At 61.2% G+C, this 23,599-nt stretch overlaps 1 protein-coding gene across 1 annotated transcript in view; it reads left to right on the forward strand.

The window, feature by feature from the left end:
* LOC122442539 (collagen alpha-1(V) chain) overlaps positions 1 to 23,599 on the forward strand; it is a 156,435-nt gene that overhangs the window by 27,081 nt on the left and 105,755 nt on the right. The window contains exons 2-5 of the mRNA XM_043470391.1: positions 8,630 to 8,797; positions 14,499 to 14,712; positions 15,774 to 15,936; positions 21,852 to 21,980. Coding sequence (XP_043326326.1) covers positions 8,630 to 8,797; positions 14,499 to 14,712; positions 15,774 to 15,936; positions 21,852 to 21,980 — 674 coding nt within the window. The remainder of the gene's footprint in view (positions 1 to 8,629; positions 8,798 to 14,498; positions 14,713 to 15,773; positions 15,937 to 21,851; positions 21,981 to 23,599) is intronic.

Below are 23,599 nucleotides of genomic sequence, written 5' to 3' on the forward strand. Positions count from 1 at the left end.
CACGTGGCATCTAGCACTGGGTGCCATCCCCACCCCTTTCCTCCAGAACAGGGAGACAAATTACCTCTGAGGAAACTGAGATTAATCACCCATCAGGCCTGTGGGCTCCACTCCTGGACCGGCTCCCACTGGGCGCATGGCCCGGCCCGCTCTGCCCTGCGCCGTCCCCGGTGGCCGGAGGCAGGGCTGATGTCCATGGCCCGTGGCCGTTCTTTGAGGATGGATGGGCCAGAAGGACGTGGATATTCACACGTTTTCACAAAGGCAGGTGGAAAGGAGATGACCAACGAGAGGAAGAGGTGCCAGGCGAACACCAGGAGATGCCAGACACGTCCGCGCGTCTTAGGGGCCCTGTCCCTCGGCGGGCACGCTTCCTCCCAGTTCTCAGAGTGGGGCCTTAGTCTGCTCTGCAGCCGTCAGGACGGTGGGAATGAGCCTGCTCTCTGAGGCCCAGCTCCATCCTGCCTGGGTGACAGTGTGCTGCCCTTGCTGGGTGGGTGAGCATCTCTGAGCCTGGAATGTTCCTTGCGTGACCCCAGATGACCCGGGGGGGGGGCACTGTCAGCTCCTGGCAGCCCCATCTTCCCCTCTGCTGCAAGACTCCTTCCCAAGGGCTCTGCAGGTCACGTGAGTCCTTGTGGGCAGCCTACTTCCCAGAAGCCGTGTGTGTGCTGAGGGGTGGCTGGGCGGCCCTGTGGGCGCCCCCAGGCCGGGTGGTGGCACAGACGTCCTTTCGAAGCCTGTAGAGGCACCCCAACACCTGGGCTTAGTGTGGGATCACGTGGAAGCTCCACACCAGGTCAGCCTCAACGGGAAGTGGAAGACGGGCCTTCACAGCGTCCCATCTCTGAACGTCTGCACGGGGGAGCTGCCTCCCCACTGTGGCCACTCCCTGGTAACGCTGTGTTTATAGCCAGAGTGGTGTCTGTTCCAGCTGACATTTCACCATAAAAGCTCCCAACCATCTCTCAGAAGCTTCTCAGAGCACTTGACTTTTCGGCCGAGAGGGGAGAGCCGTGGGGCTGGGAGACGGCACGGAGTGGGATTGCGTTCCTGTCCTAGGTCTGGCACGCTATGCCAGGCCCTCCTCGGTGGTGGGGGCCGGGCTGCAAGTCCTCCGTGAGGTCCATCCGCCTCCCTGAGGACCTGAGACGCAGAGCAGGCTCCACATGTTACCCCCAGGGAGGCCCTTCCCAAGGACACGGAGCCAGGGTGCAGTTTGCCTCCGCTTGAGGAGGAGTTTGCAGGGACCAAGACACACTCATCACACAGGACTTCAGCTCTGGCCCAGAGGGAGTGTGAGGCCACCAGGGCAGGGAAGGGGCAGGTGAAGGATGAGTGTCTGAAATCTTCGAGAGGTTAAAGTGTATCAACTGACTCTTTAGGATGCTGGCCTTCCTGCCGTCATTCACTCACTCATTCATCCATTTATCCATTCAGCCATTCAGAGTCATGCTTCATTCATCCTTTTTTGTCATCTTTCCCTCAGTCATGTGTCCTTCTATCCCTTCTTCCATCTGTCCATCCACCCATCCACCTATCCTTCCATCCATCCTTCCATCATCCATCCATCCACCCATCCATCTATCCACCCATCCATCCATCTATCTATCCTTCCATCCATCCATCCACCCACCCATCCATCCATCCATCCATCCACCCACCCACCCATCCATCCATCCACCCACCCACCCATCCATCCATCCATCCATCCATCCACCCACCCATCCATCCATCCATCCATCTATCCATCCATCCACCCATCCACCCACCCACCTACCCATCCATCCATCCATCCATCTATCTATCCTTTCCATACATCCATCCACCCACCCATCCATCCATCCACCCACCCATCCATCCATCCACCCACCCATCCATCCATCCATCCACACCATCCATCCCATCCATCCATCCATCCATCCACTCATCCATCCATCCATCCACCCATCCATCCATCCACCCACCCATCCATCCATCTATCCATCTTTCATCCACCCACCCATCCATCCATCCATCCACCCACACACCCATCCATCCATCCATCCTTCCTTCCATCCATCCATCATCCATCCCTCTGTTCTTCCATTCACTTCATCCCTGTGCCCATATATCCATCCCTCAGTGAGGATTTACAACATGGTACCTTGAACAGACATAGTGAAGAGGAGAGGAATGTATCTCTGGAATCTTTCTCCATTGATACTCAGGCCAGTATTTTAATGTTGTAGAAAGTAAGACAAGGGACGCATCCTCTGATCTGTCATCCTTCTGTTAGCCGCCTGGGGTTTTGGGATTCTCCCCAGCCCCTTGGTTCAGAGGTTGAGGATCTTCTCTCTACCAGAGTCCTCCCCGAGGTCCTGAACCTCTAGAATGAGCAGGTCCTCTCTGCCTTGGAGTGACCTTGATCTCCTGGTCTCTGCTGTGGGCTCTTTGCTAGTCAGTGCTTGGAAGGAGAGTGAGCTTGGCAGTGGTTTCTCTGGAGGTGTCTCGGGGAGCATCCTGCCCTGTCTCCTCCTTGTGGTGTCTGGGGAGGAGGGGCATTTTGCGGCCAACCCGAGTCCTCATCTGCAGAGGCAGGTGCCTCCTCGGTGAGCCACCTAGGTGACTGAGGGGGCGGAGGCCGTGGGTGGAGACCCCAGGGTGTGTGGGCTCTGGGGGCACTTGGGACCCAGCTGGCCCTCCCAGGCTGGGTGCAGGTGAACCAATGCCTCCTCCAGCCTCGCCCAGACTGCTGCAACCATCGCCCAGCACGGCCTCCCTGTGGACTGTCCCTTCCCTTCCCCGTCACCATCTCCGGGTGGAAGCCACGCTGCCCAGGGCCATCAGGGTCACATCCACGGCGCTCTAAATCCTGGCGCCCTGTGTCACCCCCGGGGACGCGGGGATGGCCAGGGTGGGTCTGCACGGAGGGTGACAGGCGATGGCGCAGTCCCCTTTGGTGGAAATCCCTTGGATGCCCTGATGGTGGGTCCTCAGCCCCTTCTTCAGAAATAGGAAACCGGACCAGAGGCAGGGGACAAGCACAACCGCCGCCAAGCCCCACGGGCCGAGCCGGGCTCATCGGTGGCCATTCCTCATCCCCATGAAGCGACAGAGACGGACGGGGGTCAGGGATGGTGCGAGGCAGGCGGGGGTGAGCCGGGTGCAGGGCACCCCTGCTAGGCTGGCCCCTCGGGTCCACTCCCGCTGGAGACCCCAGCGCAGGGCTCGCATCCAGTCCCCCCGGTCGTCTCTGCGGAGCCTGAGAGGCGGGAGGTGGGCCGGGGTCGAGCAGGGCAGGTACAGTGTGTACCGCCCACCCCCGGAGATGCTGCCGCCGGGCTGGGGCGAAGGTGGGCCTGGTGCCAGGCCGAGGCGTCGGAGGTTGTAGGCTGCAGACCCAGGGATGAGCAGGAAAAGAGATGTGGGAGCCCCAGAGCCCGTGGCCTCGCCCAGGTTCCCCGCGCCGGGCCCAGGCCTCTGCCCCGTGATGTCCCGGGTGAGCGGCTGCTGGAGACCGTCTGGGAGGCGAAGGCCGCCAGCGTCCTGCCAGCCCTGCCCCCGGCCGGCAGCCCGCGCCCTGCCCCTGCCCCCTGCTTTGTTCCCAGAGTTGGGTCATTGAAGAAGAATTTCGGTCGGAGCCTCTGAAGCAGCCTGCTTGTTTTCCAGCCTGCTGTGCTGACCTCCCCGATGGGGCCGTGTGCTCGGTGCTGGGGCCTGGTGGGGAGGGCTGGGGGGGCGCTCGGCCCGGGACGAGGGGGCCCTGCGTGCCGCCCACCCCCTCGCCAGCTGGGAGTGTAAGCTGGGAGGTAGCAGGGATGGTCGGAAGAGCAGATGTGTCTCCCCGGGGACCTGCCGGGAGCCCCGCGGACTCAGAGCAGGCACTCCCTTCAGCCGCAGTTCCTGTGGGAGTCGGCGGGGCGCCAGGGCCCCAGTGGGACCCGCCAGGCTGGGCCCTGCTCGCCTGAGGCCTGTGGCCCAGGAAGCAGACCTGTCTTATGCAAGGAATTAGACGTCTTTACAATTAGGGATGCGAGAGTTGGACCATAAAGAAGGCTGAGCACCGAAGAATGGATGCTTTTGAACTGTGGTGTTGGAGAAGACTCTTGAGAGTCCCTTGGACAACAAGGAGATCCAACCGGTCCATCCTAAAGGAGATCAGTCCTGGGTGTTCATTGGAAGGGCTGATGCTGAAGCTGAAACTCCAATACTTTGGCCACCTGATGTGAAGAGCTGACTCATTGGAAAAGACCCTGATGCTGGGAGGGATTGGGGGCAGGAGGAGAAGGGGACGACAGAGGGTGAGATGGCTGGATGGCGTCACCGACTCAATGGGCATGGGTTTGAAGCCGGCTCTGCTGCAGTCCTATCCTATGCTAAGTCGCTTCAGTCATGTCCAACTCTTGTGACCCCGTGGACTGCAGCCCACCAGGCTCTTCTGTCCATGGAATTCTCCAGGCAAGAATACTGGGGTGGGCTGCCATTTCCTTCTCCAGGGGATCTTCCTGACCCAGGGATCGAACCTGGGTGTCTTATACCTCCTGCACTGGCGGACAGCTGACTTTTAGGGGTGATTGTGGAAGTGCCTTTTGAGGGAGGCAGAGAGGTCATCTTTGTGTGATTGGTGGAGACATTGCCACTGGCAGCTGAAATGTTTGACTCCTTAGCGGGCCAATTGTAAAATTTGTCTCTGGGACATCTACCCCTGATTTCTACCATTCACATATATATTGCTTGTTCATCCATCCGTCCATCTGTCCGTCCATCCATGCATCGTCCCACCCATCCATCCATCCATCCATCCATTCATCCACACATCCATCTAACCACCCATCCATCCATCCATCTGTCCATCGAACTGCCCATTCATCCTCCATCCAACCATCCATCCATCCATTCATCCTGTGCATATATATATATACACATACATATAGTTGATGTATGTGTGTATAGCATACATTTCTGTATTTGAGCTCCTCCTTTGTGCCACTGCTTTTCAAGGCTTTCTGGCATAGGGCAAGTGGAACTCAACTCTGTTCACAAATTCTTTCTCGGGTTCCTCCTTTCTGCCTTAAAGCTGACCCCTCCCGCCTCCCCTCCTTGACAGGTCTGGGGACGGAACGGCCGCCTGTGTCTCAGGCAGGCTCAATGCACAAGCAGAAGGGGGGCAGGCTGTGGTGGAGGAGAGAGACTGAATGCAGGAATCGGGGGCTGACCCTGCCGCTAGCAGAGCTGGAGTGGGGGGGTCACCAGGCCCCCAGTCACGGTCACGCCACCGGAGTGAGTGGAACCCAGACGTCACAAAGTCACTGCTGCAAATGTCAGTGGTCCCCACTACCTGGCCCCAGGTCCTAGAACGCAGGCCCAGACTCTGCAGAAAGAAGGTTTCTCACATTCCAGCTCCCCTCTGAGTGCAGAAAGTAATTTGCATCCTGAGCCCCTTCCCCAGAGGGGTCTGGGAAATGTAGTTTTTAGCCCCCAGGCCCCGCGGAGCTCCTGCACATCAGAAGTACCCCAGTGACGGATCACGGCCGGGGTAACCAGGAAGCCACTCGGCTTCCTGGGTGGCATCACTTCCTGTTGGCATCACTCCTGGTTCTCAGGCGCGGAGGGGTCTCTGGCCAGGCTGCACAGCCAGTCCCTTCTGTCTTTCCTGAACCACCGGACGCATGGTGATATCCACCCACGGGACGTCCTCTGCTAGGAGGCAGGAGCTGGAAGGAGGGCTCTCGGTGTGGAGTGCCCGGGTCCTGGGAATTGGGCTGGGCTCTTTGCCGCTGTCACTTTCCTCATTGGCCTCTAGAGAGGCAGTGACCTCGAGATCATCTCCCCAGTGGGTGATGCTGGACTTGAGCCCACGCCCATCTGTCCCCAGAGGTGGCACCGCCTCCCAGCGGAACTCTTGCCCTGATAGAGATGCTGAGGCTGCTGGGGAGAGAGGGGCTTTGGCCTCGGCTGGGAGAAGACTGTGGTGGGCGGTCCTACTGGAGTCTCTTGGGTCTTGCCACACCTTTGAGACAGTGAGAAAAATGCCTGCTTGGCTCTGGCACAGGCTGGAGGGGTGGCTTTTTCAGCATGTTGCAAGAGAGGTCCGTAAACATGGCCCGGAAGGCTTCTGGAAAACCGTTTTCCCCGCCGGCCATGGAAGAGGCAGGTTCGAGAGCCGGTGCGTCTGGGAAGACCATCATCGCGGCTCTCAGGGTGTGAGTCCCGGCACCAGCCTGGGTCTGCGAGGCCTCCTGGCCGCGGACGACCTTGGAGCCGAGTCTCAGAGATGAGCCAGGGCTCGGCTGTGTCTCGGGGCAGGTGAGCCAGCGGCTGGCGCGGCTGTCTCTTCCCACGGGCTGAGGCCAGGCCGGCCGGGGTTGGGCCGGGCACCCATGCCTGGCCAGCCTGGCTCTGTATCTGGGGTCGAGCGGACAGGTGCTGGGGAGCCCCATGGGGGCTGACCCCTCGTGGGGAGCAGATGTCTGGGTAGGCACGCTCTCTTCACGGCGGATGTCTGCCTGGACCAGGGTGTCTTGGGTCCCCACCGTGTCCCTCCCTCTGCAGGGGTGGAGAATCTCATCTCCCCGGTTTCTGGTCCCCTGATTAAAGGGACAGAAGTCTGTGCCAAAGCCCAGCTGTAGAAACAACACTGCTGGGACAGGCGCCCTCAGTCTGTGAAGTCGGGGTAACATGGTGCCTTGCAGGGCATGGTGGACGGGCTGGGGTGGGTGGTTAGTGATGGAGAGCCCACTGGGCCCCCGGGGAGCCTCCTTAGCCTGGCGCCTCCCCCAGCCCCCAGTGCCTCACGGGGGGTGGTCTGCAGGGCGCCGTCTGCTCCTCCCTCTGGCACCGTCCACCACACCTGCCCTGAATGCCCTGCCCGGCTCCGGCTCCCCTTGTGGGCTCCATCGGGGCTGTTCTCTTGTTAGCGACCTGCCCAGACCAGCACCGAGGCCGCATGGAGCCCCCGCCCCCCGGCCCCGATGGCTGTGCTGGGCTCCACACGCAGCAGCTGGCTGCAGGATGGCTCAGAACTCGGCGAGGGAGCAACCAGTCTTGATGGTCCTTTCTCAACTCCACAGCTTCCACCCTTGTTAAAAAGGGGATACTTGCCTCTTGAGCGAGTCTCAGGCATGTAAGGACTCTCTGGGGCAGAAAACCAGTGAGCTGGGGAGGCCCAGAGACCCCAGGGGCACGCTTGTGCCAGCCTGGCTACTGCACCCAGAAATGAGTGTGGCCTTTTAGCAGCAAGTGTCAGCGTCCAACCCAAACTGGCATACACGTGGTGACAACTTCTTGGTTTGTGTAGACGAGTCTTCTTCAGGTACAGCTTGATCCAGGAGCCCGAACTGTGCAGCAGAAATCTGTCCACATCCGTAGGCAGGCCCTCGTCCCACACCCAGGGGAAGGCCACCTAGGGCGCAGGCTCATCACCCAAGTGTGAAGCCCGCAGAGCCGAGAGGAAGAGGCCCCAGGATAGAGCTTCCTCGGCCTTGACCTGTCACGTGCCCACCCCCGGGCCCAGCACCCGGGACAGGGTGGTGCTGCGCTCTGATGGGCCAGGGAGACCCAAGTGTCCCGGAGGAGGGGGCGTGGCAGCCCCGCCCACACACACGCAGACAGGTGGCTGCAGGCCACCGGGCTCCCCAGAAGCCCAGGGCGGCGCCCGGGCCGCACACGCCGTGACCTGTCGCGTTGACTCTGAATTTGAGTTCACTTCCTCTGCCTGGACTCCCAGGGCCTCTTGTCCGTAGTAACACGAGCTGCGCTGCCCATCCCGGGCCTTGTTTGGGGCAGGGGCCGTGTGGATCCCAAGCCTGTGGCCCTCGCCGCCTGGAGGTCTGGGGTCTGTGCGACGTGGGGCGCAGTGCGCAGGCGCACGGAGCCATCCTTTGCATCTGCGCGGGAAGGTCGAGCTCCCAGGAGCGTCCCCACCGTCCTAGGCGCCGCTCCCTTCAGTGCGGAGCCGGGGAGGGAGGTCGGGAACTCTCCGGAAGAGGCGCAGGGGCCCGCCCACTGTTGCTCTTAGTTCCGTGCTGTCTCGCCCTGTGGGCGTGGGTCTTCTGGGAGCAAATGGAGGCTGACTGTGCAAACGGTTATGGGAAAACTGCACTCCAGCTGAATAAGGATGGGGGATGAGATGTGCCCGCAGCCTGCCCGCTGCCTCAGTGGCACCCGCGGGCGGGGCCCGCGCTCAGCAGTCACATAACGGACGTCTCGGGCCGTCAATCACTCCCATTTCGTAAGACCGCCTTGGGTAAAGCCGCTTCCATCAGCAGTGGGAGCTAACGCCGCCTTTCAGCTTCTGTTCGGGGTGGGTTTCCTGTGATGCTGAGAAGAGGGGTCTGGGAGCCCGGGGCTGGTGCGGCACCTGGGGGGAACAAGGAGCAACGTGAGGGCCAAGTAAGAGAGGGCTCCACCTGGGGGTGGTCGCCTGCAGGGACCGGGGTGGGAGCTGGCCCTGTGCATTTCCGCAAAGTGGGGTGTCCTGCCGAGAGCGCCTGGTTTCGGAGCTGATCCCTCAGCCTCTTCGGAGGGTCAGAGGCGGTCCTGGAGCGGGCGGAAGGAGGGGCTGAGGGTTGTTTTCCAGCTCATCTGCACCCTCGGGTGCGTCCTTCCTGCCCGTGGCTAACTCGTCACCTCCCCTTTGTCCTTGCAGCTCAGCCAGCAGATCTCCTGAAGGTTCTAGATTTTCACAACCTGCCTGATGGAATAACCAAGACCACAGGCTTCTGTGCAGCGCGGCGATCTTCCAAAGGCCCGGATGTCGCCTACAGAGTCACGAAAGATGCCCAGCTCAGCGCGCCCACCAAGCAGCTGTACCCTGGTAAGAGACGGAGTGTGTGCCTAGCGGGGGTGTGGCTCCGCTTCCCGCCCCCAACCAGGCGGCAGAACCCGGAGCCTGGAGCCGGGAGTGGCGGGGAGGCGGGGAGGAATGCCTAATGGAGGGAGAAGCATGCTTGGTTTTCCAGAAGGGAGCCCGATTTGATGTCAGGATAGTGGAAGCAGGAGTCTAGCACCGGTCACCATCCGCACCCAAAGGTGGGAGCGGAGTCTCGTCTGTTCGCACTGCTTCTCCAAGCAGGTGTCTCTCCAGCAGGGGGGCGGGCTGTTGGGACTCCAAAGGCAACACAGAGATGCATGGTTCCTGGGGGGGGGGACGGTTAAGAAACCCCAGAATCACGGGAAACAAAACACTTCCAGACTGAAGCTTAATTGGGGGTGAGGACATTAAGAGACACATGCATCAAACATCAGACCTCGCAGCAAGAGAGTGCAGGATTTTAATGAGAATCAATTGCCAAGTGTCGCATCGCTGCTTTTAATTATGAGCCCAGAGCGGGAGCGATGGTTGCTGGTAGGCCCCCCTCCACCACCCGCCGGCCTTGGGGCCCGTCTGGACTGAATGACCAGGCCCGTAACTGATAGCCTCTCCCCCCACTTCAGTGGAGCTCTTCTTCCTGATTGATATCAGAGAAGGCCTGGGGACCCTGGGTGGATGCACTTTCCCCGGAGATGGTCTGTAATCCTCAGAAGCATGAGCGTTACCTTTCCAGTGACGGCCTGCCTCGAGGACATTGATCCTCGGGTCGGGCAGTCCTTCGGCCGGCAGTGGGGCCTGTCAGCCACGTGCCCACAGGGTTCCAGAAGGATGTGCTCTTTCAGGGCTAAGTTTGCTTCCTCTGGCCCTTTCACTCTTGACCCTCTGCTTCCTGCCCGTCTCAGCCTCTCTTTAAATCCACAGGGACTCTTAGGAGTTTGTCTCTGCGAGAGAGGCTGGGTCCGCTCTTTCCAGGAACGGCATTTGGGCCAGTGAGCTACTTCAGGGGCCCCAAGGCCCTTCACTGAGTCTTATGGAGCGCCCCCCCCCCGACCACCTTGGGGTGTCAGAAGTCGCCCCTCCAGACTGTCTGACCAGCGCTGCAGATGGGACTCACCGGGGCCCCACAGGTCACTCGCCACAAAGAACCTCGAGGATGTCACTCTGCCGCGTGTCCAGAGAGCCTGTCTTATCCTTTCGGGGCCGGCGTGTTCTCAGAATCACCCAGAAGCTGTCTGCTCTCCTGCCCCGAGTCCCCAGTTTAGGATTCCCCTCCTGGGGGGCTGAGGGGCTGGGGGCAAGGGAGTCTTGGGTGAGCTGCTGGCCCTGGACCCTGGTGCCTGCGCTTTGGGACAGACATCCACTGCGCGACGTGTGAGTGCTATGGTCATCTCGCGAGGTGTCCTGCCCCCGAGGCCGTCTGGAGCTGCTTTGCTGGCAGCTACTTTAATCTGATCCCTGCCGCACAGTTCGGGGTCACAGCCAGCTCCCCGGGGTTGGCGTCCTTTACCCACGCCCCCCCATGTTATCTGGTGGCGAGTGACGTCGGGGTTGGCGTCCTTTATCCATGCCACCCCGCCCCCCGCCATGTTATCTGGTGGCGAGTGACGTCAGAGGGTCTCAGGATACGGGCCGCTTACTGGAGATCTGGTATGAACTCTGAAACAGCCAGACGGGGAATTTCTTTTAAGCCCACAGTTTCCTGAGGCTCTCAAATTAGGATCTTCATTAGATGCCGAAAGAGTTTAAAGGGCTGTTACCGGGCCTCCGAGCCATAATTTGCTCATGGAGTCGAATGGGTCCCTATGTAACGCTCACCTCCTTAACGCCAGGTGAAACTGGCCGCTCCTTCCGGATGGTTTAGGTGGACGTTTCCCGGGGTCTTTCCTGCAGTCCGGGGGTGATGACCACGCCCAGCCTCCCTGTCCTTTCTTCCCTTGGAGCCTCTCTTGGATGAGGCTCGGGTCCTCTGTGGGGCCATCCCCTGTCCCCAGCCCTGATGTCAGTTACCCCCCAGAGCCGCCCACACCAGCCTTGTCCGCTCACCTGTCCTCCAGGGCTGGGCCCCTACCTGCATCCAGGCCGTCCCCTGGGACGTCGGGGGCCACAGGCCGGCTTCTACAGACGCCCGGCCTGCGTCCCAGCAGGTGAAGAGCAGCAGCGTGGTGTTCTCTGCCCTTGCTGGCGAAGCGGACGCTTGCATTCCTGCCTGATCTGAGAGCGATTCTCTAGTCTTGCTTGCAGCCTGTGGTCTGGGCTCTGAATCAGCAGGACCAAGAGCATGACCGGGCCAGGTGGTGCTGGGTCTCCTGACCCCGTCTGGACGGAGCCACAGGGACTGAATCAGACCCTAGGGTGGTGGTCTCTGCAGGGCCCGAGTGCCGCCAACCAACCGGAGAGGGCTGCCCAGCTTGCTGGGCGGCGGGCGGGGGGTTCCTGGGCCTTGTCGCCCTGGCTGCCTGCAGTGGGGGTGGGGGGACCTCACGTGACGGTAAAGCCGGCCTGAGACCCTGCCAGAAACTGTCACGGGCCCTCCTGGAGTGCGCTGGCAGGTGTGTCCCGGGAGGCTGCCCGGCCGCTGGTGGGGGGCACCTCTGCGTCCCCGAGCCCCTGGCCGGCTGCCCTCACCCAGGTCCAGCCGCCCCCTCTGAAGGCGTCCAGACAAGGCAGCCTGCCCTTGGTCGCCTGGCCCCCTCCCCTGTGCTCGTGGCCGGGCGTGGGGGCCGCTCCCCATTTCAGCCTCCCTCTGGTCACCTTGGGGCCCCGAGACGCTCTCAGATTGCTGCCCGGGATCTGAGCGGGGTGGCGGGGGTACTGGGTATAATGACGCCCCCTCCCCCACAGCCACCATCCTGTCGGGCCATCCCTCCGCGACAGGCTGGGGCTCCAGAATCAGCCTGTGTCCACCAGAACCTGAAACTGTTGGCCCAGCCACTGTTGGCCTCGTAGGGTTCAGTTTAATGGCACGTGCATTTATTGAGTGCCCATGGTCTACCCAAACTGTTCCAATGCCTTTGGGCTTTGGCCCGGGTGAACAGGAGATGATCTAAGGGAGTCAGGGGCCTCTCCCCAAGCCTACCGCTCAGTGTTGACTTTTCTCTGAGGATAAAATATGAAGCCCTGGGCAGAAGGCGAGCTTCTCCCTGATGGTGGAGATCACGAAGCATGCCAGTGTCCCGCTCACGCGGAGATGAGAGTGGAAGTCTCTGAAGTGACGATACATCCATTGTTATTTTGCCAGGAGAGGGATGACTGTTAGACGTAATTCATCCTTTCAGGTTATCTGAGCTGAGAACGTGTTACGGAAGCAATTTCAGCATCGGTAGATAGCATCTTAGTGAGCTGGGAGTGGGGGCGTCTGTGGTCCTGGGCTGTGTGCCCTGATCGGGGTGGGGGGTCCTCCCACTTCCAGTCTTCTCTCTACCTGAGGCAGGAGGGTGATGTCAGTGGTGGGGTCACCACGGGGTGGGCACAGGAGGCAGGCTGACCTTTGAGATGAGAGCGGGGGTCACGGAATCAGAGAGTGACTGTTGTCTGTCCTGGATGTGAGCAGGGACCTCTGAGATGCTTGGGGTCAGATGCTACCCCGGGCGCCTCAGTGCCCGGGGACCAGAGGGCCCGCCGAGGTCCTGGCTGGGGTCTCGCCCCGAGGCCTGCGTGCAGCCGCCCCCCATGGCGGTTCATGCAGGCCGGGGTCTCTGGCCCCCCAGCACGTCTCACACTCGGAGGACAGTGTGGGGGGACGCTGGTGACGGCAGTGCCCCCACAGACCTCTTTTCAGACGGCTTATTATGCACAGAAGGGCAGCCTGAGTCCGCTCCTTAATGAAGCCAGCCTTCCCCCAGGTGACCATGCTGACCACACCCCCTCCCCCCGGATCTGGGACCCTGGCTGGGTGTGGTGGTGCCCAGACGTTCCCTGCTTACCTGCCCCTTGATCAGACTCTTCCTGCAGCCTTTCCCTAACACCACCGGCCAAGCCCACCCCTCTCTCCCTGCCTGGGGGTCAGTGGAGCCATGGCGATGAACACAGCAAATAGATCCCAACTTGGAGCTTCTCAGCAGTGGGGCCTGATCCTGGGCTGCGAGCCGCACGCCTCCCTGCCTCTGCACCGTAGCCTGAGCTTTGGGGCCCACGGCATGGCCGCTTCCACCTGCCCTCCATCACGGCCTGGAGAGCTCACAGAGTTCTGTTGGCCTTTGGGGTGTGGTTTCTGTGCCGGCCAAGCTGCCATGACCCCTCTTATCCTCCCCCTAGAGAGACCCATCCACCCTGAGTCCTCCAGGGGCCCGGGGGCGGGGATCTCCTTGGCAGTGCCCTCCCGCCAGCAGGGCATTGGCCGGGCTCCCCCACAGGGGCCCGAAGCAGAGCCCTGCTGCCCAGCTGTGGGGCGGTTCCATCAGCAGAGGGCGCCCACGGACAGCTTCCTCACTGGACGGGAATGTGTCAGTGGCTCAGTCCTTTCTGACTGTTTGCAACACCGTGGACTGTAGCCCGCCAGGCTCCTCTGTCCACAGGATTCTCCAGGCAAGGATACTGGAGTGGGTTGTTATGCCCTTCTCCAGGGGATCTTCCTGACCCAGGGATTGAACCTGGGTCTCCTGAGTTGCAGGCAGATTCTTTCCATCTGAGCCACCAGGCGGGCCCTCCTCACTAATCCCAGCTTAGGCACTCGGGCCATCTGGTTGACCTCGTGACAGTTCTAGATTGGCCTCATGATAGTTCTATAGGAAGGGAGGGTCGATGAGGGGCTCCGTCCTTACCCGGAACCGGGGCCGGGCTCTAGCCCTCTGCAGCATGACGGGCGGGAGGCGCTGTCAGCCTCAGGGCCTTGTCCTTCCCGGGCCGGAGTCCCCGCTGACGCTCCTCAGGGCCCGCTCCGTCCCCTGGTTCTGAGACGCACGCTGATGTGTGCTGAGCCTCCCTGACTGTGCATTGATTGGCCCAGCCCCAGGCCGTCGCTCTCAGGGGAACTGCAGACTGTGCAGAGAGAGCACCGCTGACCCCACCACCAGGACGGATGGGAGAGGGGGCCAAGGTTTCCTGTCCTATCCGCGACGCAGGGCGTGAAGGGCTTGCGTGTGTGCAAGACTCTGGGGCCAGCGGGGGTCTGGCTGGCCTGTGCTGTGAGGCACTCTCCCCCCATCAACATACCAGGCCTGGGGTTTCGTCTTCTGATTTATTTTACCTTTTCTCTGATTCACTATCAACCAGGAAATGTCTGCCATTCGAGTGGTGATCCCCAGCCTCCTGCCTTCCTTCCCCTCTTCTCTCTCCTCCCGCCCTCCAAAGGGTGTGGACTGAGACGCACTCTGCTGGGTGCAGCGTTGGGCGCTGCAGAGGGTCAAAGGTGCATCTGAAACAGCGCCTGCCCAGAGGAAGCTCACGTTCTAGGAAGTTCTAAGGACTTAGACACAGATGTATTGAGGTTTGGGAAGTGAAAAGGTAGCGCTGAAGGCTCACAGTTGGAAGGAGCAGTCAGGTTTCCTTTTGGACTGAGCCTCAAAAGGGGTCGGTTTGGCCATGTGGTGTGAAGGAAGGGTTTCAGGAGCAGTTTGATCCAGGGGCAGATGTGCCGCAAATGTCTGTGCACCACCATCCACAGCAAAGGCTTCCGGGTCCCTGAGCTGGTTTGTTTGCAGAGAGCTGTGGCTGGGCAGGGTTGGGGGCTTCCCAGCTGCCTCCTAACCTCTGTCCTCTGTTCCAGCATCTGCGTTTCCCGAGGACTTCTCCATCCTAACCACTGTGAAAGCCAAGAAAGGCAGCCAGGCCTTCCTGGTCTCCATCTACAATGAGCAGGGCATCCAGCAGATCGGCCTGGAGATGGGCCGCTCTCCAGTCTTCCTCTACGAGGACCACACGGGGAAACCGGGGCCAGAGGACTACCCCCTCTTCAGAGGCATCAACCTGTCGGATGGCAAGTAAGTGGCACCGCTTGGCAACCCCTCCCTCCCCTGCCGGAGGGTCGGGCGGGTCATGTAAAGCCCCCGGGAACTAGGGACCTAGCAACAGGATGTGATTTAGAGCAGGATGGTGTCAGCATGCCCACAGGTCAGAGAGAGCACTGGGCTTGGAGTCCGGGGGACTGGTCTCCGTCTGGGCTCATCCTTTGTGGCTCTTGAGACCTTTTCTCTCCCTGGGCCTCCCTGGCCCACTTTACACGTGTAAAGTGCACTAAATGATATCAAATGCTAGTCTGTGAGTGCCTGCAGGGAGACTGTGTAGGGATACCCAACCTCTTCCAGAAAGGATTCGAGGCCTCCCTAAGGATGCAGACGCAAGGAGGGCACAGCACCCCACTCCAGGGCTCTTGCCTGGAGAATCCCGTGGACAGAGGGGTCTGGCAGGTTACAGACCATAGGGTTGCAAAGAGTTGGACACGACTGAAGAGACTTAGCGCGCACACAGGGATACAGATACGGATGTGAGAGTGAGTGATTGAAAAAGGAGAAGTCAGGGTTTTCCAGAACTCTCTGCTGGGTAACCTCCCTAAACCCTGATAGTTTGAGATCACTCATTTCGTGGCCTACACGTCTGAGGCCACGTGCCGCGGTCCTTCAAGAACTCAGGACGTGAGTTCTGCGTTTCTCACCGAGAGTCTCGAGTAGGCCCATCGGCGCCCCCATCCCCCGGCAGACTCAGTTCCCCCACAGCCTGCGTTTGCATCTGGAGGTTGGGATGCCACATAGGGAAGTGCTACAGCGCCTCCCTGCCCTTGACCAGAAGCAGGTTTCAGGGCTGCGCTCCGGGCCGGACAGCTGACCTCGTCCCAGAGACGACAGACCTGACTTGAGTGCAGGGGGGTCTCGCGTGGCGTGCGGTGTGGACTGGTGCCCACGCCTGTCTGACCGCAGCGGCTTGGCTCCGAGCGACTCTGCAGAGAACGGGGTTCCTCCCGCGTCTCCAGGGACTTTGGGCAGAGACATTCGTCATGGTGATGCCCACCCCCCGTCACCTGCTCGGGCTGTCTGTTTCTTGGCAGGTGGCACAGAATCGCTCTCAGCATCCACAAGAAGAATGTCACCTTGATCCTGGACTGTAAAAAGAAGACGACCAAGTTCCTGGACCGCAGCGACCACCCTGTGATAGACGTCAACGGCATCATCGTGTTCGGCACCCGGATTCTGGACGAGGAAGTGTTTGAGGTCAGTGGGGGGCCGGGCCATCCCACGCCCCCGGGACACGCCAGTGTGTGGTCCCCGGCGGCGGGCCTGTCCTGCCCCTGGGGCCTGGGGCCAGTCGAGCCGACGGCCTGTGGCCTGTATCCTGTTCTCTGCTGCGTGGGGGATGTGTGCTGACCGTCCCGCTTCTATTAAGGGCAGGACTGATGTCTGCCTGGGGAGACGGGCAGGCGGTCGGACGAGCCCTTGGGCTTTGAGCGCGTGGCGAGGAGGCAGCTCTGGTCTCGTCTCTCTGCAGGCTCCTACTGGGGCCGCGTGCGTAGCTGTTAGAGGTACATGGGGACTGGTCTCGGTGCAGGCCCGAGGGGTGGGACTTCCAGCCTTGGGCAGCTTGCTATGACGCTTGAGCCTCAGGGTCTCCATCTGTAAAGTGGGATCGTGAATGCAGCTTTTTCATAGACCTTGGCAAAACTTACGGTAGGGTTGAATGCGGTAAAGCACCACTGCCTGCTCCCAGCAAGCGCTTGACACACGTCAGCCCTGATCGCGGCCTGGCGTCGGAGCAGGTGGGAAGGTGGACGGAGCACCGTTGGTCGGATGTGGGTTAGCAAGGAAAATCAGAAGAGCCGCCTCCGTGGAAGCGGGGGGTGGGGAGGACCAGTGTGTGAAGGTAGGTCTGCTCATCCTTCTGAACTTGGCCGCTTTTCTGCAGGGCAGCTGCCCAGGGCGCCCGTAGCCTGTGGACCGCAGGGTGGGCTGGGCTCCTGGGCCCAGCTGGTGCTGCCAGATGTGGGGCATAATGAGGACACACCCTCTGAGCGTGACTCTGCTCCGACCACGCTTGCCCGGAGACCCGGGATGAACTGCAGGACGGCTGGGCTGTCCTCACCCAGGCCTGAGCGGCTTCAGGGCTCCCCGGGGGAACTGGTGTCCAAGGCTTGGGGGCCGCACAGACTGGGATTGAGTTTTCGCTGGTGTAGACTTCCTGCTGGTGCGAGGATCTGGAGCAAATGCCACTGGGGAGCTTCAGGACTCATGTGTAACACGTGGGTGCTGGCAGGCTTGCCTTCGCGGGGGGCTCTCCGGGGCTCCCCTGTGAAGCGCTTGGCTTGGGGGCCTGCCCAGCGCCTGAGAGTCTGGGTGGCTGCCACCGCCCTCGCTCTTCTCGCTGGACGTCTGAATGCAGAGGACGGCCCGTGAGCAGACTGGGATTTGAACTCATGTGCCGTGCCGTGGCTTGCCTGTGCAGGGCCTGATCTGGATCTGTCTGATTTCTGGTCCCTTTTGTGCGCTGCTAGTGGGTCTTTTATTGTAAAGATTCAGGGGAAAGCTTCATCTATCTTAAAGGGATCCTGCGCCAAATTCTTCTTCCCTGATTTTCCGAGCCGGAAGAATTGTTTTCCCACGAGCACAAGCCTGTCGAGACTCCAGGCTGTAGGGAGCCCTGGGAAGGTCAGGGCGGGCTCGAGTCCCAGCCGCTCTGTTTATGAGCCACGCGGTCTCCTCGCCGCCCCGAGTTGCTCATGCGGGGGAGGGGTGGCTGAGGACCACCGCCGCTTCCGCTGCTTTACCCAGGTTTATCGTTAGAGAGGGAAATCAGTTTATGATTTTCAAAAGAAAGTGAAGTCGCTCAGTCCTGTCAGACTCTTTGCAACCCCATGGACTGCAGCCTACCAGGCTTCTCCGTCCATGGGATTTTCCAGGCAAGAGTAATGGAGTGGGTTGCCATTTCCTTCTCCAGAGTATCTTCCCCACCCAGGGATCCAACCCAGGTCTCCCGCATTGTAAGCAAGACGCTTTACCATCTGAGCCACCAGGGAAGCAGATCTCAAATCGGATAGCTCAGGTTTTTCTCCTCTGCTTAGCCTTCCGACCATCAGGGGAGGTCTTGCTCAGTAAGCGGGCAGGCTTTTGATTGCAGCTCAGAAATAGGTTCGGAATTCCAGGAGCCCTTCTTCATGGTTGTGGCTTCAATCTGAGGCTGAGGGGTTGCCAAGCACCAGAGACTTCTGTTGACCGCAAACTCCTCATGCTGTGAGGGAAGCTGTTCCATAGCCTTGGCCTTTCCCGGCTGTTGGACCTGTCTGTGTTGGAAAATGTGGCCCATCCTTCCTGCTGAAGACCAGGGAGCCGGAGGTGGGGTGCCCTCAGGGGCCCCGAGCACCGTTTTTGCTTTTCTTCCTTCACAGATAAAGTTGGGGGGGGGGTGGTCCTCAGGTTCCCAGCTACCCTTTGTCTTGTGGCAAGTGAGACAGAATCTTTATTTTTATGTTTGGAAATAAAAATGATTTAACTCTTGACTTTTCAGCAGATTGCAAATAGCAGCATTTGCCACTTTAACCGTTTTGGTTCCTAGAGGCGTCTCCTTAGAAGGAGGAGCCAGCACTGTTGAAAACCATTTCCCAGCAGCCACGCTCTTCCCCGGGGAAGGTGACTTCCCCTCATTAAAAGCCGGTTTGTCCTGAAGCTCTGCAAGCCACGGGGGGGAGCCGGAAGGATCTGGTACTTTGGTGGACGGCCAAGTGGCCGCTGGCACAGGCTGGACTTTGCGATTTGCACTGTTTCCAAACGGGGACTTGCTGAACTCTGGAGCATCTTTTGGGGGTGCTGGGCTTTCCTGGGGTGCGTGTGGCCCCACGGAGGCCTCTTTATCCAGAGAGAGAGCAGGGGGTGGAGACCAAGGACCAAGGCAGACAAGCGCTTCCTGCAGCGCGGTGCCCGCTCTCAGCCAGACCGCACCCTGCCGGGGGCCTCCCTGGTGCCTCCTCTGGCCTGGGCGTGTGGCTGGGCAGGCGGCAGCCGCCCCCCGCTCCCTGGGGCCCCCTCCCCACCCCGGCCTGGTGTGAGCTTGGCTTTGATGGGGCCGCCCTGCGGTTGGGGGCACAGCGCCCCCCATCCTTCCAAACCTCCCAGGGGGAGTGAGGTGCACAGCGGCCTCAGGCGCTTCCTCTCCAACCGGTGGCCTGGAGCCCACCTCCGGCCCGCGGTCCTCATCTGCAGAGTGGGCACGACAGGGCCAACGCTTGGGTCCCGGGGTGCCCTGCGACGTGTGCGAGGTGCCCACACCATGGGACTGTAGTGAACCATCCCCGCTGGTGCCCTGGCAGAGCGGTGGCCCATCGTCAGCTCCCGCCAGGGTCTAACCCGTCAGCCGTGGTGGCGGCCGTGACCGAGGTCCCCCCTCCGCGGGGGCATGGGGTCACACGCTTTTCTGCGTCCCACCTTGAGACTTTGGTGCTGGCTGCACGCCTTGGAGACAAGGGCCCCGCGCCGTGCAGGGCTGGACCGCCTGGGCTCACGCACTCCCCGTCCTGGGCCCAGAGACCTGCGGGGAGGCTGGCGCTGGGTGGTGCTTCCCCAGGCGGGGTGTGTCCTGGGCAAGGTCCCCGTGGCCCGTCCCTCCGGGTGCCCTGGCGGCTCAGGCTAGCTCCCCGGTCACTGCTTTCCCACCTCGCTGACCCGGCCAAGCCCCTGCCTTTGCCCACCTGTTCCCAGGTGGAGCTCATGCCCGCGGGCTGCCCAGGGAGCTGCCTGCTGGCACCCGCAGTGGGATTCCCGGGTGCTCCGCGTCCCGTCCCTTCTCCTGGGAAGGGTCTGCACCCTGGGACAGGAGAGCCGCGGGGGCTCCCCAGGCTTTGTCCCACCCTCTGGGGGCCTGCTGTTGGGGGAGGTCGGGGATCCTTCTTCAGTCCCCCACCAAGAGCGGTCCTGCAGGCACCCCCGTGCAGGAAGACGTCTTGTGTTCACCCCGGGCTTAGGAACAAGCTTCATGTTTTCGGAAACAGGTGAGCCTGCCAGGGGAGCGAGTGCGTCTGGCAGGCGGTGGGAAGCGGCTGCTCGTCTTCGGGGGCAAACCTGGGTGGGAGGCCAGGCAGGGCCACCTGCAGGGCCCCGTGCCAGCTCACCGCCTGTGCGCTCTGCCCTCCCCGCGCTGGGTCACCCGGCGCCAGAGAGGTTGAGTAACTTACGGAAGGTCACCCAGGGGAACTGCCGTGCAGTGGTGTCGGCACCCGCACCTGTGGTTGCCCGGGGCCCACGGCCTGTCCCGAGGGCATGATGGGGGGCGGGCGTGACAGTCCCAGCCGCCCGGCATCTCTCTACCGTCTGACCGCAGGCACCGGGACCATCGCAAGCCAGGTCGCCGTGCTGGTGGTCCCAGCCGTGCTGGTGGGTGCCCGTCGTCCTGCGCAAGCCCCAAGCGCGCTGGAGTCCCCAGGCTAGAGCGGTCTAGGAAGCCCTGGCGCCTGACAGGCAGAGCCCACACAAGCTGATGGCGGGGTCGGTGGCTGCCAGAGCTGGCCCCCCCTGCGTGACTGGGGCCCTCTGCCTGCCCAGCACTGTCCCCGGGCCTGGACTCTGACGTGCAGGGCTCACCTGGTGGACCCTGCCGCCCGCTGGGCTCCCGTGTGCCTGGATCTGGCCGATGCTCCAGATGGAGGAGTCTGCAGGGTGGGATGGGGGTGTTCCGGAGGGTGGGATGGGGGGCACCTCAGGGCCTGTCGGGGAAGGACCCTCTCGGGGGAGGGTCTGCCCTGGGCTCCTTGGAAGGAGGGAAGGACCCTTCTCTCGGGTGAGCCTCGAAAGGGAGGGGGATGTGGAGAAGGAGACCTTCCCTGGGGGACAGGGAGCCAGTGAGTTCTGGGCCAGGAGCCAAATCCTCTTTTAAGCTGTTGAAAATTTCAAGGGCAACAAGACCGAACAGACTATAAACTGGAGGTTTTCTCTGCAAACCCCGTGGGTGCCAGCAGGGAGGGAGGGCTTCGCGCCCTAGGAAGGGTCCTGCTGTCTGTCTGCTGTCCTCCAGCCTCCTGGACGGCCCCAGTGGTTTACCTAATCCCTGAGGCCCTTTTTCCAGGAGCCTGTCTTTTCCACTGACACGGTCTTTCTTGGAATTCAGCTCTCCCGGGGTGGGAACGGGGCCACAGCCTGAGAGGCACTTCCCTGGCGATTCTCGGAGGCGGCCTGGGATCCCTCTCTCGGGAGGGCGGCTCGCGCTCCTCGACATGAAGGGCGTCTGGCGTCGGGGCCCGGGAGCAGAGGGAGCAGTCGGCTGGTGGCCGAGGCCGAGGCTGTGACCGGTGACCCCACCGCCCTCTCCTCTCCTCTGCCTCTTGCAGGGACTCAAGTCACTGGAGTCGGGGTCATCTTAGTCCAGCCCGATCTCTTCTCCAGACCCATCACTTAACTATACCTGTAAAGACGCCGTTTCCCCAGGAGGCCCCGTCCCCAGGTTCCCTGGTCTGGGGTCCCTATCCAGCCCACAGCTCAGGCCCGCGTGGGGAGGGGCTGCTGTCCCTTCAACGCCTGCAGAGCACGTGCCGGTTATTAAACGTGAGTCTGCGGGCGTGGATATTTGTTTGGTTTCAAATCGAGGTCTTTCTTGGGTTGCCAAGTTGTCCACGGAGCCCAGGGTGCAGGGGTAGTCTCTTCCTGAATGGATGGGGTGGGGGGCAGCCCTGCGCACAGCTCCCAGCTTGAGTGGGCAGCTGACCGGCCAGTGAGGACCGTGCGCAGAGAGTTGGAGATGCGTTTCTGTCTTTGGTTCTCAGATTCAGGAGGGGCTGGGCCGTGGGTGAGGCGGGGCCACGACTCCTGCCTGGGGCAGGTGGCCGGCAGCCCGCGGGCTGGGGCGGTGTGACGGCTGAGCCCAGGCCGGCTGGAGCGCGGTCACATGCGGCCGTCCCAGCCAAGGGGCTTTCGTCTGGAATTGCCCCTTGGGTGCGCAGGGGGCACACCTGGGGGGTGGGGGTGCTGGCCCAGGTCACACCGGGCACTCAGGATCTGTGTTGAACCTAGCAGTGGCGGGGGGCATCTCCACCCAGGCCAGCAAGAAGGGGTCTAGGGAGACCCCGCGGTGTTTCAGGCATGCCCTCTTCTGCCCGGGCACTGTGGGAGCAGGCCTCTCCTGAGCCTGGCGGAAGCCTGTGGGTTTGTTCCAGGGAGACAGTGAGCAGCAGGCCCGCGTCCCAGCCCAGCTGGGCCGACGCCAGGCTGGAGGCCTGCCTGGTGGCATCAGGCAGCTTAGAGTGGACTCTGACCTGTGGATCCCCTGGGAGGATGGCACCCAGTGACCTGCAGGCCAGGACTCCAGGGCACTGTGGTGACTCTCAACCCTCTGGAGCCCCAGAATTCTGCAAATCAGTCCATATGGATAATTCCACAAGCCCATTTCCCTGAGCACCCACGCCTCCTGCAGAGCCCAGCCTCTTGGCGTGCAGTTAGTGCTCCCTGGAGGCTGTGTTTGAGGCCACTTCTCAGGAACTGGGACGTGCACATTGTCCCCGTGAGTCAGCCACATTGTCGCGCCCTTCCCTCCCATGTCCAGCAGTGAGCGTTTGCAGTTGAGGTGGCAGGGTCTGGGGGGAGCCTGGAACCTTGGCTGGCACCGTACCGCAGGGCCTCAGTGCTCGAAGTGAGGCTGGATTGCAGCAGAGTCTGCTCAGGCCGGGGGTGCTGGTGCGGAGTGTGTGGGGCAGCCCTGGCCTCTAAAGTCACCCCTCTCTGCCACTCCCCTGGCTGGCCCCCACGAGGAGTGTGTGTTCTGTGTGGGAGTCCCTCTGGTGGCTGAGGGTCTGCAGGAAAGACCCGCCTGTCACAGACGATGCCAGGTTACTCTCCTGGTTCACAGAATAAGATGCAGAGAGGTCTTTCAGGCTGGTACCGTCTTCTGGGATTCAGTGAGAGTAAAGGTGAATTTCTGCATTTGGGTCCGAAACAGCCAGCTGGCAGGTGTGGGACGGCGCAGTGTAGGCGTGGGGTGTTCAGGTGGAGAGGATGCAGGAGTCAGTCCGCCCACTACTGACCATGGTGTGACGTGGCATCACCCTGATGCCTTGGAAACGGAGGGCGGGATGGCGGAAGGGCTGAACTAAGACCTGGAGTCTGAGCCGGAGCTGGCGCCTGGGGTGGAGCGTCTCATCCAGGCAGAGGTGAGGTGCTGGCAGAGTGAGAACCACGAATAGGACTTTCACCATGAGTCTTTACCATCCACCTCCCCCGCCAGGGCCCAGGCCTGAGGCCAGCACCTCCAAGATGCCTTCCTTGACTTCCCCAGGCGGAGTTGGCCACTTAGTCACCCGGGCGCCTCCTGAGGAATCCATGAGGGCTTGAGAGCTGCGATTCAGGACACAATTTACTCTCCTTTGTGTCCACGCTTATCACACATAGGCTTTGCATGCAGCTGAAAATCCTGGTGAAAGGGTGAGAGGGTGAATAATCAGAGCCGACTGCCTTCAGAGGGGGAGGCCGCTGAGCCTTTGCCAGAGATCCGGGACTGGTGCTGTTGGTGAAGGTGGTATGATAACAAGGGTAGTGTGGTGCTGGTAGTAATGTTAATGATGGGGATGGGGGTGCTTGTGGTGACTGAGGTGATGACGATAGTAATGATGGTGGTGACGATAATGGTGGTGGTGATGGTGGTGATGGTGGTGATGGTGATGGTGGTGATGGTGGTGGTGATGGTGGTGATGGTGGTGATGGTGATGGTGGTGATGGTGATGGTGGTGATGGTGATGGTGGTGATGGTGATGGTGATGATGGTGGTGATGGTGGTGATGGTGGTGATGGTGGTGATGGTGGTGATGGTGATGGTGGTGATGGTGATGGTGGTGATGGTGATGGTGATGGTGGTGATGATAATGGTGGTGATGATGGTGGTGATGGTGGTGATGGTGATGGTGGTGATGAT

Source organism: Cervus canadensis, chromosome 5, assembly GCF_019320065.1.
Source record: "Cervus canadensis isolate Bull #8, Minnesota chromosome 5, ASM1932006v1, whole genome shotgun sequence".
Lineage (NCBI taxonomy): Eukaryota > Metazoa > Chordata > Mammalia > Artiodactyla > Cervidae > Cervus > Cervus canadensis.